At 32.7% G+C, this 17,238-nt stretch overlaps 1 protein-coding gene across 4 annotated transcripts; it reads right to left on the bottom strand.

Moving 5' to 3' along the window:
* Window positions 1-6,001: 6,001 nt before the first annotated feature.
* Window positions 6,002-10,641, bottom strand: LOC100776310 (G-type lectin S-receptor-like serine/threonine-protein kinase At4g27290). Of its 4 annotated transcripts, none has more exons than XM_026123715.2 (7): window positions 9,158-10,641; window positions 8,914-9,027; window positions 7,362-7,519; window positions 7,061-7,271; window positions 6,714-6,951; window positions 6,483-6,633; window positions 6,002-6,407 (listed from the first exon to the last, which is right to left on the bottom strand). In XM_026123715.2, the coding sequence occupies exons 1-7, from the start codon at window positions 10,446-10,448 to the stop codon at window positions 6,105-6,107; spliced, it is 2,466 nt and encodes an 821-aa protein (XP_025979500.1). In that variant the 5' UTR covers window positions 10,449-10,641; the 3' UTR covers window positions 6,002-6,104. The 4 variants fall into 4 exon arrangements, 3 of the variants coding, with proteins under 3 accessions (XP_025979500.1, XP_040860853.1, XP_025979501.1); XM_041004919.1 differs by having other exon boundaries at window positions 6,483-6,630; XR_003262787.2 differs by having other exon boundaries at window positions 6,267-6,407; window positions 6,483-6,580.
* Window positions 10,642-17,238: the final 6,597 nt, after the last annotated feature.

Below are 17,238 nucleotides of genomic sequence, written 5' to 3'. Positions count from 1 at the left end.
ATATATAACTCCAACTAATGATGATGATGATGATGATATGAATTGACACATTTCTCTTAGTGTTAAGAAACTTTTAGGTTTTCCAAGAAAAGTCTCTACTCTCAAGACTCTCCAAATGCACTCAAATGGAAATTCAAGTTTGGCATCATCAAAGCCAAAAAGGGAGAGATTGTTAGAGATAGGGGGAGCAACATGAAGACTATGCCTTGGAACTTGAAGAAGCTTGAAGAAGTTTTGTCTTTTACATGCCCAACTCTTTGAGTGATATTTGTATTGATTGTTGCATTTTAGTGTCTATATTTTCATATGTGCATCATTCATCATCATGTAGAAGTAAGAAGTTTGTTTCTAAATATGGGAAGAATCTAATCGATTACATTTGTAGAAGCAAGCTTAATGATGATGAATCAAGTATGAATCAAGTAGTTTTGATGATGACAAAAAGCCCAAAAGAATGATTTCAAGATTGAGTCAACAAGTTTAAGATCAAGATTAATTTCAAGATTCAAGAGAAGAAATCAAGAAGCCATAAGTCAAGACTTCACAAGGGAAGTATTGAAAAGGATTTTTCAAAAACCAAACATAGCACAGTTTTGTTTTACAAAAGAGTTTTCTCAAACTTTTCTAAGTTACTACAGTATTTACTCTCTGGTAATCGATTACCTGTTTCCTGTAATCGATTACTAGTGATAAAATTTGATTTCAAAAAGGTTTTAACTGAATTTGCAACATTCCAAATGATTTTTAAATGGTGTAATCGATTACAATATATTGGTAATCGATTACTAGTGTATCTAAACATTGAAATTCAAATTTAATTGTGAAGAGTCACATCTTTTTATAAAATGCATTGTGTAATCGATTACGTGATTATGGTAATAGATTACAAGTGACAAGTTTTGAATAAAAGGTCAAGAGATGTAACTCTTGACATGATTTTCTCAAGGTTATAACTCTTCCAATGGTTTTCTTGACCAAACATGAAGAGTCTATAAAAGCAAGACCTTGACTTGCATTCATAACAACTTCTTGAACAACTTTTGAGAAACCTTTAAACCTTTACAACCTTTATGATTCTTTAAGAATTCTTTCCTACTCATCTTTCTTCTTCTTCCTTTGCCAAAAAGTTTTCTAAGTTTTCTGTTTTCCAAACCTTGTTCTTCTGCAAGTGAAAATTCTGAAAAAAAAACAAAAGTGTGCTATATCTTTTCATTCTCTTCTCCCTTTGCCAAAAAGAATTCAACAAGGACTAATCGCCTGAATTCTTTTTGTGTCTCTCTTCTTCCTTTTCCAAAAGAATAGAGGGACTAATCGCCTAAATTCTTTAGTGTATCCATTCTCCCTTTCCAAGAGAATTCAAAGGACTAACCACCTGAGAATTCTTTTGATTCTTCCCTTTCCCTTAAACAAAAGATTTCAAAGGACTAACCGCCTAAGATATCTTTTGTTTCCCCTTACAAAGATTCAAAGGACTAACCGCCTGAGAATTCTTTGTCTTAACACATTGGAGGGTACATCCTTTGTTTTACAAGTAGAGGGTACATCTACTTGGGTTGTTGTAACTGAGAACAAGAGAGGGTACATCTCTTGTGGATCAGTTCAAGTGGAGGGTACATCCACTTGGTTGTTCAAAGAGAACAAGGGAGGGTACATCCCTTGTGGATCATTGCTTCTAAAGGATTTTACAAGGTTGAAAGAAATCTCAAGAACCGGTGGTTGCTTGGGGACTGGATGTAGGCACGGGTTGTTGCCGAACCCGTATAAAATTCTTGTGTTTGTCTTCTTCTTCCCTACACTTTTTAATTTTCGTTGTGTACTTTACTTTTACACTTTACTTTTGTTTAAGTTACATAATTTAGTAGTAAAGCCTAATTGAATCTAGTAACATTAGGAAGGATAGATTTTTAATTAGTCAAGGTACATTAATAATTAATTCAACCCCCCCTTTCTTAATTATTCCGAGGCCATTTGATCCAACAACATTATTCTTGGAAGTTTTCCAGATATGGGAAGAACACTTAAATCGATTGAAATGATAATATAATCGATTACTTCTTTGAAATAATCAATTACATTGAATATTTAATTGATTACAGGTGGTAATAATTGTTTTCTCTATAAATAACCAGCTTGTGTTCTCACTTCTGAGTATGAGTGTGTGCGAAATGAAATAAGTGAAAGGAAGAGAGAAGATTAAGTGCATAGAAAAAGTATGCAACTCACAACTTCTAAACTTCGTTTTTGAAGATCTCATGGTAAAAAATGAGTTGTGAAATTCTCTTGAGTTCAAGAAGATACTTATTCATTCAACTAAGGTTCTTGCGTATGATTGATCAGGTTGTGTCTCTTCTTGATTCAGTTTTTTGTGTGTTTTACATATTGTTAGCATATGCATGAATTTCTAAAGGCATGCTAGAATAGGTTTTTCTAGTTTGGGCTAAGGGTAGGTTTCTCTTAGGCTCTTATTAACAAAGGACCCTAGGGTTAGGTATCTTAGTCTCTTTTTCTGGGGTAGGAACTGAGAATGATTGTGATTGCATGTATGAATTCTATATGCATAGTGAAAATCTAATTCGGGTTGGATTAGATAACTGGATTAGTTTCTCTACAGATAGAGAGCGAATCAGTATAAAACTTGGTGTACATCTTCTCTTGATCTTATCTTTTTTCTCATTGTAGTCTTGATCAATTTATTGAAGGTTAAAGAAAATATCTTTTTGAGAAATAATTGCAACAAAGATTTTGTGGTAAGGGTGATTAATTAAATATTTTTTTATTAAAGTTTGTGATGCGATCCTCGGAAAAGAAGCTTTTTTTTAACTCTAGTTTTTTTAAGTTGGATTTGATTTAGAAACCAATTCACCCTCCTCCTGGTTTATGAGCTCTATAATCTTTTTCAGGGAATAATGCTTGTGATAGAGATTTGCTTCTGCATAGTATTTGTAAAGTGATTTCTTTATAGTGATTGTTCTAAGGGTTCTTAGAGAAAATTGATGTAAGTTCTCTTGAGAATTGAACCAATATAAACCCTTGTCTTGATTTTCTTTATCCCTTATCTTTTTATTGAGTAGATCTTGATATTGGATTGTATTGGTATTTTTCTTATCTATAGCTTGCAGGTTTGAAAAAGTAGGATTAAAATAAAAATAAAAAAGATCCAGAAGATATCAATAAGGAAGATTTTTTGCATCAAGCCCAAATCCATTCCAGCGGCTATAAAAAAGGAGTCAAGCCAAAGAGGAAGGGGACGAACTCTCCGAACCCACACATTGGGTCTATCCCTTAGGGGAAACCTTCTTTCTTTATTCATCCATCATCTTCTTCCATCCACCTTAACCTCCTTTAAAAGTCTCTCATGACAATGAGAGGCTAAACCCCTCTTAGTTAAGGTCTGGCAGGCCTAAAAAGCCAACGTATGTATTGTAATGTTTCATATCTATCAATGCAATCAGGTATTTTCTTTCTTATTATCCTTTCTTATTTTAATTTCATGTATCATTCATTCTTGCATCATCTTTAGGGGTTAGACGCTTGAGAGACGATAATCCTTAATAGAAGTACAAGGAAGGTCTTACATGCATTAGTTGTAGGGGTTAGTCGCTTGGGAGATGGTAATCCTTAATAGAATTAGGAAAGGGTATCTCAACATTGTATTTCTAGGGATAGAGTGACTTTGTTGTGTCTCTGCATACATCTTTATACTTAATGTTGTTTATGATTCCATCTTTGCAAAGGGATTTGGGAGAGAGAATACATAAATTAGGCTCTTTATCGTGAGGGATCCGGGTTGAGCATATTAGTAGACGTGGGTAGGAAAAATTCACCAAATTGATAGACAAAAATTTAAAATAATGCATCTTAGGCAAATAAGGCAGGTTAGGTCCCAACATTATCACATTCTGAGAATTTATCTTATCTTTTATTCATCTTATTTTTTACTTTTTCTTATCTTATCTTTCTTTATCTTCTATCTTCTTCTATCTTTATCATCTTTTAATTCAAATATTTTATCTTTTCTATCTTTGATTTTTATCTTTAAATATTTATCTTTTCTTCTAAATCTTTATCTTATCTCCTATCTTTCTTTATCTATTATTTTATTTCTTCTTTTCATTGCTTAATAATTGGGTTTGCATCACTTAAGTACAACCAAAATCCTTGTGGATTCGACACTTGGACTTCCGAGTACTTTACTACTTATGATAAAATTGGTACACTTGCCAATCAATTAACATGGTTCAGTCCTCAAGAGGACCTACATCCAGTTCTTTTAAGACCCTTTAGAACTTCCACTGATAGAAAATTAACTGCAAACATTATACACATGCAATTCCCTAGGTTCTACTCTTCACTTGAACAATACAAGAGAAAGACACAGGAAATCAAAACCTATCAACTCACAAAACACTTGGTAACCCTAACCAAGATCAGAAACAAGAAAGAAATGAATACACCTTGATGTGTAGATCACAACATCTTCATGCTCTTCCAAGAATTATCAAATCATGATGAACATGAATAAATCTTGATCAGCTTGATTATCTAGAAGAAATGCAATGAAATTCCCTTAGTTGACTTTCTTGAAAAGTTTACTCAAGTATAAAATCGTATCAAGAGTCACTAATGAAAAGAACATAAAAGGGTATTTATAATTTTGTCAGACAAAAATGATTTAATCAATTATCAAATATGGTAATCGATTAATTTGTCAACAATCCTTTTTGTTATGCATTTCTAGAAACTTGATAATCGATTACAGAATGTGGTAATCGATTATCACATTTAAACAGAGAGTTTCTCATGCTTTCGTGCTTTCAGGAATAATTGATTATCAATTGTGGTAATCGAATATTTCAACACATAGAGAGCTCCTTAAGTTTCCAGATCTAATCAATTACAATACATGGTAATCGATTGTCCCAACAAAGCCTTCCTTCTTTTGAAACTGACTTCTGTAATCGATTACAGAAACTAGTAATCAATTAATTCAATGCTCCTTGCCAAATTTCAAGTAGAAGTGAGTTTTGTTGCTTATTCTAACACTTTGTAATTGCTTACAAAACCTTGTAATCAATTCCATTGTGTTGAACTTATTTCTAAGAAAATTAGAGATCAATAATCCATTTTTCTAAAATATTTGATTCACACTAAGCATAGATAAAAGAAAACTTAAACTATATCAATCACCATGCCTAGTCTAAAAACATTCATTACAAATATCACATCAGTAAAACTTGTTTGACATTGTAAAATTATCAAACCAAAACTAAAACCTAAAAACTAATATTCAAATCTTCAATCTTTGATCCAATAGGCATGATATGGAATCATATGTTTAAGCTAGAGTGAAAAAAAATGGTATGATTTTATACTTAGAAATGGTACTTCATAATACTTGTGTTCATATAGATTTCAATAATTATGCTCAACGTAATTTTAATGGAACTACGAAAATACAACATTAACATATGATCAAAGGGGATCTATTATGCCAAGGAATTGGGTGAAACTGATTGTAATGAAATCTGAACTTCTAATTCATATTTGGACTATTTTGAATTAAGTGATATACAAAGGATAAACACAAAAGGATTTGAAACCCCAATTACTTTTACCATCAATTAGAAACCCTAAAAAATTTATAAACATAACAGTAATTTATTTTCTTGAATTTTTTTTATTATTTTATGTTTATGAAAACATATTTTCCTTCCCATTATAACACGTGTGAGAATTGAGCCCATTTATCTCCATTCCTGAGAAGAACGATACGCTATTTATCGAGTTTATTACTTATTTGCATAGTGCATTTTTGTTTTTGCAAAAGTTTTAATTAATTCAAGTTTTATAGCTAAGTTGAGGTTCAATACGTGTTATATATATATATATAGATTGTGAATAGTCAAAGTAAAGATTGCAACTATCTTTTCTATTTTATGCTTGTCATGATTGTGAAGCATTTTTTTCTATATGCAAGCTCAAAACTAAATTTGCCAATACATTTGTTTAAAAACAAAAATATATTCATATTTTAGCATAACCAACATTCCAAACTCCAAGTATCAAGTACATAATTTAATAAAAATTAGAAAGAAGATAATTTTTTATCTAGCATTTAAAAGTGAGATAGATACTTCATTGAATGAAGATGTCTGCCTATTAGAAGATTGTTCTCCTTCGTTTGAAACTCTTCTAATTAAAAAACCAGGTTCCTTAGGTTCGTGTAAAGCATTTTCACTGGTCAACATCACAACAACTGATGTCATGTTTGGCCTATCATCTGGATGATGTTGTAGACACAGAAGACTAATTTGAATGCACCGTATGACTTCAGATATATTACATGAGTTTGCCAAATGTGCATCAGTCAATCGCTCTGGAGTACCCTCTTTCCACAGTCTCCATGCCTACAATAATTTAATACATTTGTTATGTATACTATTTTATAATAGGAAAATCATTTTCTATTTTGTGTTACTCACATGATCAATAAGATTATGATCGTTGTCTTGGTAGGTAAATGCTCTGTTTTTCTTTCCACTAATAATTTCTAGCAATAAAACTCCAAAGCTGAACACATCTGATTTTGTAGAGAATAATCCATCAATGGCATATTCAGGTGCCATGTAACCGCTTAAAGGAACCATACAAAAATTAATTTCATATTTTAGTAATCATTGTAAACTTTAACATCAATCTTTTAAGATACTTACTGTGTCCCAACTATGATGCTTGTACTCCCTTCAACTTGATCACTTCCACACATTCTTGCAAGGCCAAAATCTGAAATTTTTGGATTCATATTATTGTCTAATAAAATATTACTTGCCTTTAGATCTCTGTGTATGATCCTTAATCTAGAATCCTGATGGAGATAAAGAAGTCCCCGAGCAATCGCATTCAAAATGTTAAAGCGCACTGGCCAATTTAAGAATTTACTTTGCTCCGAATCTGATAAGATTGTCCAATAAATTTATTAGTCTTTTCCTTCCATAACAACTTTTGAAACAAATAAATCTTTTATAATATTATATTATAAAAACTTTTAGAAAATACTTACCAAAAAGAAATAAATCGAGACTTTTGTTGGGCATGTATTCATAAAGTAACATTTTCTCCTCTCCTTGAATGCAATAGCCCAAAACCTTGACAAGATTTCGGTGTTGTAATTTGGCACACAATATAACTTCATTTCTAAATTCTTTCAATCCTTGTCCTGAACTTCGTGAAAGCCTTTTGATTGCAATTTCTTGTCCATTTACTAATGTACCCTAAGTATTATAGTTGAGGAAAAAAAAATCGACTGTGATAAGATTTATGAGTTTTCTTTTACCTTATTGATAGAAAGGTTGCAAATTTACCTTGTATACAGGACCAAAACCACCTTCACCTAGCTTATTTTCGATTGAAAAATTATTAGTGGCATTAACTATTGTAGCAAGATCAAAGAAAGGAAGCTCCAAATCTTCTTGTCTGCCTTCGTCTTTATCCTCTCTTGACATTCTTGTTTTTGTTTTCCCTTTAATTTATTAAATGAAATCAATATCCTTTCTTCAAACCAGAATACAAACTGTGACTAAAAGTTATAATAATACGAATCTCCACTCAAATCCTTGCACTTGATGATCTTAAATAAATAAAAAACTCGCAGAAAAAATTTTAGGCACATATTTTTGTGGGTTTATGTAGAACACTCACATGATGATATACAAAATATTAATTATGTATACAATTAGCTAGCTATAGACACAAAATAGAGATGAAGCTTCCAATTCAAAATGGGAAAAAATTACATATATTTTCCTTTTACTATATGGATTGGTGGGTAATGAATAACATTTTTAATATAAATATTTTTATATTATTATAATATGATAATAAATTTGTGACAGTTTATGATTGGATGATAATTTTAATTTTCTTACATGAAATGCATTCTAATTAAATTTAAAATTAATTAATATTGAAATTAAGAGTATCATTTCAATATAATTAATATAAATTTTAAATAGAAAATACGGCTAATGTAAAAAATATTTTGCTGTCAACAAAAACGAATTGCTACGTACACGTAATGATTACTTTGATAATTTCTAATTTATTAACAATATAATTAATTTTCTTATATAATATATCAAAATTTATTTCTTAATGATATTATGGATGTAATACATAATATATCTTACGGTTAGAGCAAAGGCACTTCTAAGGTGAAATTATTCATTTGATTGTTATAGTTTCATCATTTTTATTTTTTTAGTTTTTATAGTTTGAAAGTGGATTTTTTAATCTTATAATTTACATTTTAATTCTCTTTTAGTCGCTGTAATTTAAAAGTGATTTTTTTAGTCCATATATTTTATATTTTTATTTTCTTTTAGTCTTTACTATCAAAATATAAGTAATATTATCAATTATAATTAATTACAAAAATATTAATAAGTAATTCGTAATTAATTTATCGCAAGATAATTTGTAATAAAAAAATTAGTTGATAATTTATAACTAATTTGTAGTTAATTATTTTATATTTTTTTGTGTAAAGACTAAAAAGTAATTAAAATATAAATTATAGGGTATAAAAATATCATTTTCAAATTATGGGGATTAAAAGAGAATTAAAATACAAACTATAAGAACTAAAAATAACATTTTTAAACTATAGGAACTAAAAAAGAATTAAAATATAAACTCTAAGGACTAAAAAATCACTTTCAAACTATAAGAACAAAAAAGATAAAAATGGTGAAACTATAACAAAATAAGTAATTTAACCTAATTCTAAAATAAGGAGAAAACACACCTAATGGATTTAAAAAAGCAAAAACAAAAAAGGAATTGATGAGGTTCACTGTGTCTGTAGATGTTTATAATCTTTGTGAAGTAAAAAGGTGTTTTGGCCAAGAAATTTACCTTTATATATTTTTTTGATCATGTAAATGCAGAATGCTACTAGCATCACAAGCACCAACGATGCTATAGTTGAAACCACCAAGACTACCTTTCTCCGATGCTCGTGTTTACCATCTACAAGAATTGACAGGTTGATAATGAAATAAAACATTATTGATTTCACTCCATAATAAAGTAAAGTTTCACAAATTAATATCATACTAACAATAGAAAGTTAATTAGAAGAATATGATATAGCTCTTACCCATGTCCGAAGTGGCCATTCGAACATACAAATCTTGCCCACTTTCTATAACTCTTAAATCAACTAGGTCACCAACCCAAATGGAACACCCATTACCTCCTCCCCTCGTGTCCAAGTTTGAATAGGCCTTGCACGAACAATTTTCCAAACATTTTGCCCTGCACTCCTCAAGTGTCATACTTTCATTAACCCAAGAAAACGTAGTGTTTGGCAATTTCATGCTAGCAAATCTCCGAAAACCATCTTTATTTTTTACCCCACAACTCCACTCTTCACTGCGCACACACCCTTGCCTCCAATCCATCACGTTCCATTGTTGGGGCGATTTCGGCTCGAACCCATCTAAGCACTGGCAAATTGGAGACCCAGCAATGATGCAATTTCCATTGGGACCACAAGTGTTGTAAACGTCGCAACTATCTCGTGGCAATGATTGGTAAACAGTCCAAGATTTGGCCTCGGGAATCCATGTAAGGCGGTGACGAAGATAAAGTGTTTGGTTCATAACAATCATAGTAATCACCGAACTATTCTTGAGGGTGTATTGGTAATACACTTCGTCTTTGTTATTGACGAACTTGTAATCATAAAGTGGGTTATTCCTGGGCCCATATACTCCACTGAACATGTTCCCAGTATAAGGCCCCGTCCTAAAGTACTCAACGTTACCCTTCCACATCACAATGTCAGGATTGCTTCCTATTTCCACCCCCCAAGTAAAGTCCCCTGAAGATGGATCATCCCAGCTTTTCCAAGAAGTAAGACGCCGGTTAAGCCCAGTTCTCAAGTCCCACCCAAACTTCATTCCTGGCAATAGTGTGTCACAAGGATAGTCAAAGCTTTGCCACAGAAAAACACTCTCTTTGTCATTACCATCTTTAATTACCAAGTTTCCAGTATCCAAGAGCTGCACAATTGGACTCGAACTCGAAACTTCTGATGATGATGCATTTGTTGTCCAAATAAGAGACTCGTTCTGGCTAAGAAGAACGAGGTTTCCGTCTTGGCTTATGACCAACTTGCTTGAGTTGTTTCTGATTGGGTTGTCACGGTTGGCGATCCAAACCACTGTTTTGACCACAATGTTTTTGTACCAAATTCCGACATAGCGGTTATTTGAACTCCCGGGGTTGAAGAAACCCAACTCAAAGGTTCCGTCCTTGGAAAGCAAGGTGTTGCCATCATCAGGGAGTGGCTGACCCTTGGTGATGGTGTCCGTCGTTGCGTAGCAGATTTGAGAGAAGAGTGATAATAGCTTGCAAATAAGTAGGATTACAAGAGGAATGGCCATTTCTCTGCACACGCTACAAAATTGTCCAGAACAAGAACAGAGTGAATATGTGACACTACAGCTGTGTTCATTGAGGGTTGACTTGGTTTCTTTTCTTTTGCGCCACCTGGCATGGCACGCCGCTGGTTATGACCTGTTGTTACTTGTGAGGAGAAAAATGCACGTTCTAATTACTAAACAATTTTATATTTTTCTTCAGTCTTCCGTTGAAAATAGCAATAGTGTGATGACAGCTGCGCAAGACATGACCCACATAGGCCATAGACTAGCAAATTTTGACCAATCTTATATTCTCAGTCTCACTTTGATAATTCTTTTGTCATTTTGTTTTACTTTTAAAAATACTAAAATAGAAAAATAATATCCTTACGTATCAGATACTCACATTTTTAAATACTAAAATAGAAAAATAATATCCTTACGTATCAAATACTCACTTTTTTTAAATACTAAAATAGAAAATAATATCCTCACGTAACCAAAAAGAGATACTCCTACCATTTTTTTCCATGATTTCTTGGTCAAGTTAAACATTTAATTAATCTTAAAAAAATTTTAGAGAAGATATTGAAAATTTAAAAATACGTTTTTTGTGTTTCCAATATATACGGAATAGCATTGGAAACACAACAAAGCAATTAAAAATTGCTTTGGCAAATGCCACATAATTATTTATTTATCGAGTAAAATATATTTGGATTATCTGTAATATTTAAAAATATTAATTTTATTTACATAAAAAATTTCATATTAATTTGATCTTTAAAAATAAAATATTTTTTTTGTCTTCCGTAAAAACTCTGTTAGGATTTCTTGACATGACTAATAGATCTAATTATTATTTTTATCTATCTTCTCATACACCAAAATCTAGTGTTATTTTATCTTCTCCCAATATCTAATGAAAGTGTGAGAAAATTAGAGAGGAAGTATCAAAAAACATGCAATATTTGGGGGTGTTTAGCTATCATAAATTTTAATTCATTTTGACAAGTTTTAACCACCACAAATTGTTTAACTTATTTGTAATCAAGGGTAAAATTAGTACTTTTCAAATTTTACATGGACCCCAACATATTTTACCCTTATTTCTTTTCACTTTTCAAATTTTACATAGCCCACCCTTTTCCTTGCTTTCTCTTTTGCTCTTTTGGGTTTTGATCTCGATACTCTTCTTTCTCTTGCTTTCTATTATGGTGTAGGGCACTGAGCGCGATTTGTTTCATGCATCGTAGAATGGAATGAGAGAGAGAGAGAGAGAGAGAGAGAGAGAGAGAGTGGTGTAGGGCACTGAGCGCGATTTGTTTCATGCATCGTAGAATGGAATGAGAGAGAGAGAGAGAGAGAGAGAGAGAGAGAGAATGAGAACACCAGAGAGAGATCTTTGGAATCCAATGTGTTTGAGTAAAATTGTGATCTTTTACCAAAGGTGATTACACAACACCTATTTATAGTGTTTGCCATCATGGCATTACTAGCCACGTGGCTTATTACTTACAATTGTTTGTGTTGGGAGCCACATTCTGAGGGTTGTCATGAATAAGTCAGTCATTACTAGGACATTTATCATTTTAAGCTATTTTTGAACTTATGATCGACTTATGATCTTTAATTTAGTTGTTTTGCATTTAAGTTGTGTGTCACATGTCCCTAACGTGTAGAATTGATATTTATCCTAAAACAATTGCCCTTGTGTCAATATTGTCTTAGAGAGGCAATGTCGGCTTATCAAGTGTAAAGTCTATATTTACCCCAGAACAGTTGCACCTGAGTTGATATTGTCTCAGAGACACAATGTTGGCTTATGAAGTGTAAAAATCGATATTTACCTCAGAACAGTTGCCCTCTTGTTGATATTGTTTTAGAGAGACAATGTCATCTTATCAAGTGTACATTTGACACCACATGACAATTTTGCACATTCACATCTATTGAGTGTCCCTTCATTAAGTGGGATTTGTCAAGTAATTGTGCCCTAAATGTTCATTTTGATTTTCAAAATCCCATAACTGGGATTTTTGTTTGAATGCCTCTTTATTTGCTTTGCTTTCTTTATTTCATCATAATTGCCACTTTGTTGTGCGTTTGCATAGGTCTTTTGTTCTTCACTGGAAATCGTTGCAAGTGCTATACACATTTTGCTTCTTCCAACCATTATTGCTTTCAAGTGTATATTCTTTGCTTTTATCTTTAACTTTCTAGTTTATCTATTTATGTCTCATCATGTCTCTTATTTTGAGGGTGTTTTGGGTTTGATTGCATTAATGAAGATGTCTTCCCAAAAGTCCAGTTCAAACGGATTATTCGGTCACGACGTCCATGGTAGTTCTGAAAACCGTAGGGATATCAATATTGGTCGTAGAAGTAGTAGTGGATGGACTATTCGGGTCAATGAAGATGCAACTAAGTTGCATCCTCAAAGGCGGTTGGTCCTCCATGAGATAGGGACTATTCCTCTTGTTAATACAAATTCTAGAGTTCGATCGCAGGTCGATGGTGCTGGGATGTATGTTGCATCCTTTGACAATAGAACCTAATGACAACGTCTAATGCATAAAAATTGAGACAAATTTTTCATGCCATGATAGAAAAGACTAGCCGAATTCTCAAGTCTATTGGTTTTGACGGGAGTATAGAAAATTGTATTAAAGTTGTTAGGGCAGAAAGAAAACTTATTGGCCTTGAGGGTGACAAGATTGATTCTATCGACGAATCTAATCCCTTTTTATTTGTGATAGAGATATGATCACCAATTTAGAACTCCACGAGGCACCCAACTCAATGTATTTTGTTACCTTTATGCTCCTTGGCATGGTAAGAAACTCTTCGACTATTCGTGCCTCTCCTTAAAGGGTCATTGAGATATGACAATCCTCAAGGCTTATGAAGAGTCATATAAAACTTTAAGGAAATGTAGTTCTAGCTAACACCTTCTAAGGATTGTTGGGATAATCTCTTTGCCATTGACAAGGGTGAGAGTGGTGAGCGATTTAAGTCTCACTTCGAGCTTTACTCGTCCCCTACTCATTATAATGAATCAGTCAATTATTATGGGAAACAAGAGGAGGAGTTATCCTTGGAAGAGCTCACCACTGTGAATTCTATTGTTAAGTTGGTCAACGAGATCAGGGATGATATTCCTTGTAAATTGATGTTATAAAGTACCAATGAATATTGGAAGTTGGTTTTAGGTGTGTTTTGGTTATTTGTTCTTGAAAAAGATGATGGAATTCACGAACCAAGAGAGGGGGTGAATTGGTTTCTAAATAAAAACACACTTTTAAAACCAGAGTAAAAAGAAAACTTCTTTTGCGTGGATCATATTACAAACTTTGAATAAACTAATATTTAATCAATCACCCTTTACACAAAATTCTTTGTTAAAGTTATTTCTTTCAAAAAAAAAGATTTTTCCTTTAACCTTTAGTAAATTGATCAAGACCAAAATGAGAAAGAAAGGTAAGATCAAGAGAAGAAGTACACCAATTTTTACACTGGTTCACTCTCAATCTCTAGAGAAACTAATCCAGTTATCTAATCCAAACCCGAATTAGATTTTCACTATGCATATAGAATTTTTGCAACCAATCACAATCAACCTCAGCATCTACCCCAGAAAAAAAGACTAAGGTACCCAACCCTAGGGTCTTTTGTGAGTAAGAGCCTAAGAGAAACCTAACCTTAGCCCAAACTAGAAAAACCTATTCTAGCATGCCTTCAGAAATTCATGCATAAACTAACAATATGTAAACTACACAAAAAGTAGAGTCAAAGATAGACAAAACCTGATCAATCCTATGCAAGAACCTTGCTCGAATGAATGAGTGCCTTCTTGAATTCAAGAAAAATTCATAACTCATTTTTCACAAAATGATCTTCATAATCAAAGATTAGAATTTGTTAGTCACACTATATTTCAAAACTTTTTTCTTCTCTTATTTGTTTTACTAATATCAGCTCGTAATTCTAGCTCTTTCAGAAGTTGTTAGAAGTGAGAACACAAGGTGGCTATTTATAGAGAAAACAATTATAACCGTCTATAATCGATTAAATATAAAATGTAATCGATTATTTCAAAGAAGTAATCGATTATATTATCATTTCAATCGATTAAAGTGTTCTTCCCAAAAACTGGAAAACTTTGAAGAACAATGTAATCGATTAGATTCTCAATGTAATCGATTAAAGTGTTCTTGATCACTTCTGAAACACTTTTAAAAGAGAAGTAATCAATAATATCTACCGGTAACCGATTAAAGCAAAGACTCTTGAAAAATCAATCATTGTTTCAAAAAGAACTGTTTAATCGATTACGAAAGGCTTGTAATCAATTAAACTGATATGATAGATTTCTCTGCAAGTTACAAACACTTGTGTAATCGATTACGATCAGCCTGTAATCAATTAAAACAGAGAGTTTTAACTTTAGAAGAATTTTTCTAACTTTAGAAGCTTTTCTTCTTACTTATACATGATGATGCATGATGCACATATGAAATGATAGAGACTAAGATGCAACACACAATATAACACTCAATACTAATGCCACTAAAGAGAGTTGGGCATGTAAAACACAAAACTTCTTCAAGCTTCAAGGTAAGTCTTCATGTTGCTCCCCCTATCTCTAATAGTTCTTTACTCTTTCTTTTGAGTTTAAGTATGTTAATGACTTTTCCATTGTTGTAGAATCAGCCATAGGGAAATCAATGAAGAAGCCTATGTTGCTTGCCACTCTTTTTGCTGCTAGTGGTGGCGATAAGAAGAAATCTTCGAGAAGGAAGCCTCTCCCATCCAAAAAAGGGAAGAGTTCTACTACTGAGATCTGCTCTAGGGCTTTTCACGACATGCCTTATCCTCCTTTGAAGAGGAAAAAGGTTTTCAATATTGACAACAAGTGGAGTTATCCAATTCTAGCTTGGTTCCTACCAGGATGTTTGGCGGTCCCCTCATATTGATGTCTTTGAGTGAGGAGATTGATCGTCTTATTTTGTTTGAGAATTGGGATATTGTTCTAAAAAACAATCATACCAGCTTAGATTCTACCATATCAATCTTGGTAGGGGTGAAAGAGTATCTCACCCATGTTACCCTAGGATATAAAATGTTTTCTAGAATTGAGGCAGTCCCTAGGTAATATCAACCCATTAAAGCCAATAGAGGAGAAGGATGTTGCCTTGAAGAAGGCATAAGAGCAAGATCATGTGTTAATAGGAGAATGTAACAAGCTGAAAATCCAAGCTAGAGACTCAAAAGCTTTTGCGCAACAAGAGTGAGAAGAGAATGGACAACTTAAGGAGAAGGTGAGTCAATTGACTGAGAAGCTTGTTGAAGCTGAATTAGTTAGGGATGAGTGGCATGAGAATTTCAAAAAACTTGTCAAGGATTCTTTCAATAATTCTTTGAGACAAATCGAGTACATCCATCCTAAGGTTGATATTAAAACATCTCTTTGCAATCCTCGTTGTGAAGTCGTTGATGGGCAATTCTATGTTTGGGTCGATGGTAAACTTTGCTTGAGTCATCTTGGGGGCCTTGGTATTGTGAATGATGATTTTGTAGGACTACAAATTGTCGTTCTAGAGTCCCCTGATGAAGAAATGGCTGATAGGTTTATTAAGACCCTAAAGACCAATGCTGATGATAGAGGTGTGAGAGCTTCTAACATTGAAACTGACCTTGAAGGATCTTAAAGAGTTGGTATGCCTATTTTAAGTGTACTGAGGCATACTTTTCCGCTCTATTTGAACACATGTTGCAACTTTCAAATGTTAGTTTACTTTTGTTGCTTGTGAACAATCATTTCATTCTATATTATATTATTTTCTTCACCAAATCTTAACTTATCTTGCTAATGATGTTTGTTATTATTCTCTGCAAAACTGTCTCCTTGGTCGTAGCTATTATTTATTGATGGCTCTTTAATTTTTTGGTTGTGCGTCTTGGCCTATAAATGGCTATCTTTGTTTCATTATTTACTTGAACTTCCTCTCGATTTTTTTTTCTTCATCATCTATTCAAAATATCTTGAGCATCATTCTAAAGTTTTGTTTTTTTCTTCTTTATGGCTGAAGATGTTCTGTTAGTTGATGAGGCCTTTGAATTGATTTGGGAATATGTTTCTATTGCCCTTGTTTCTCCATTTGTCATCAAGATATTTTGCATAGCTGAAGAGCATAGGCTTTTTTCCTCATGGCTTTGATCCGTTATTGGAACATTGTCCTGAGGTAAGCCCTTTCAAGGCATGAGCCCATTGCATGTTAGGATGGGTTGCGACAATGTGTTGATTTTTGTAGCGTGTGTCCTTCCCTTGTAGTTCAACATGGCTCTTGTCTTTGTTTACATCAGGTTTCCATACCGAGTCACATTTATTTTATCGTCATCGAGACAAAAATCTTCATTCTATTTTATAACCATTGTAACACTCATTCTTTCCAATGTAACAAGTGTGAAGTAAAATGGAGGGATATCCATGTATTACTTGTTTGGTCGTATAATCTAAATTTCTTTTTAATAAGATTATTCGTATCCTTATTTCCAATCTAAACTCTTTACATTGTGTTCATACAAATGGTAACTCTAGTAGAACTTTTTTCATACCTTTACTTTTGACACATCTTTTACCTTTGACCTTTGGTCAGTCGTCGGCTTCTCAAGTCAGTTCTCATGTTGATACATTAATATGATGTATCTTTATTTTGAGCATGTTGGTTTCTTCTTTGCAATTTATTTTTACTTTTGATTGTTTTCTGGCCTAGTCATATTCCTCCGTTAAATGTTGCATAAGAATTTT

This window comes from Glycine max, chromosome 9 (assembly GCF_000004515.6).
Source record: "Glycine max cultivar Williams 82 chromosome 9, Glycine_max_v4.0, whole genome shotgun sequence".
NCBI lineage: Eukaryota > Viridiplantae > Streptophyta > Magnoliopsida > Fabales > Fabaceae > Glycine > Glycine max.
This window is presented reverse-complemented; position numbering and strand designations above follow the sequence as displayed.

Bases quoted from the DNA above. Each gene is read 5' to 3' on its own strand.
- LOC100776310 (XM_026123715.2), bottom strand. From the start codon at position 10,448: ATGGCCATTCCTCTTGTAATCCTACTTATTTGCAAGCTATTATCACTC. The intron at 6,634-6,713 runs GTAAGTATCTTA...GGTTCCTTTAAG, and splicing joins AGCATCATAGTTGGGACACA to CGGTTACATGGCACCTGAAT. The intron at 6,408-6,482 runs GTGAGTAACACA...AAATTATTGTAG, and splicing joins ATCATAATCTTATTGATCAT to GCATGGAGACTGTGGAAAGA.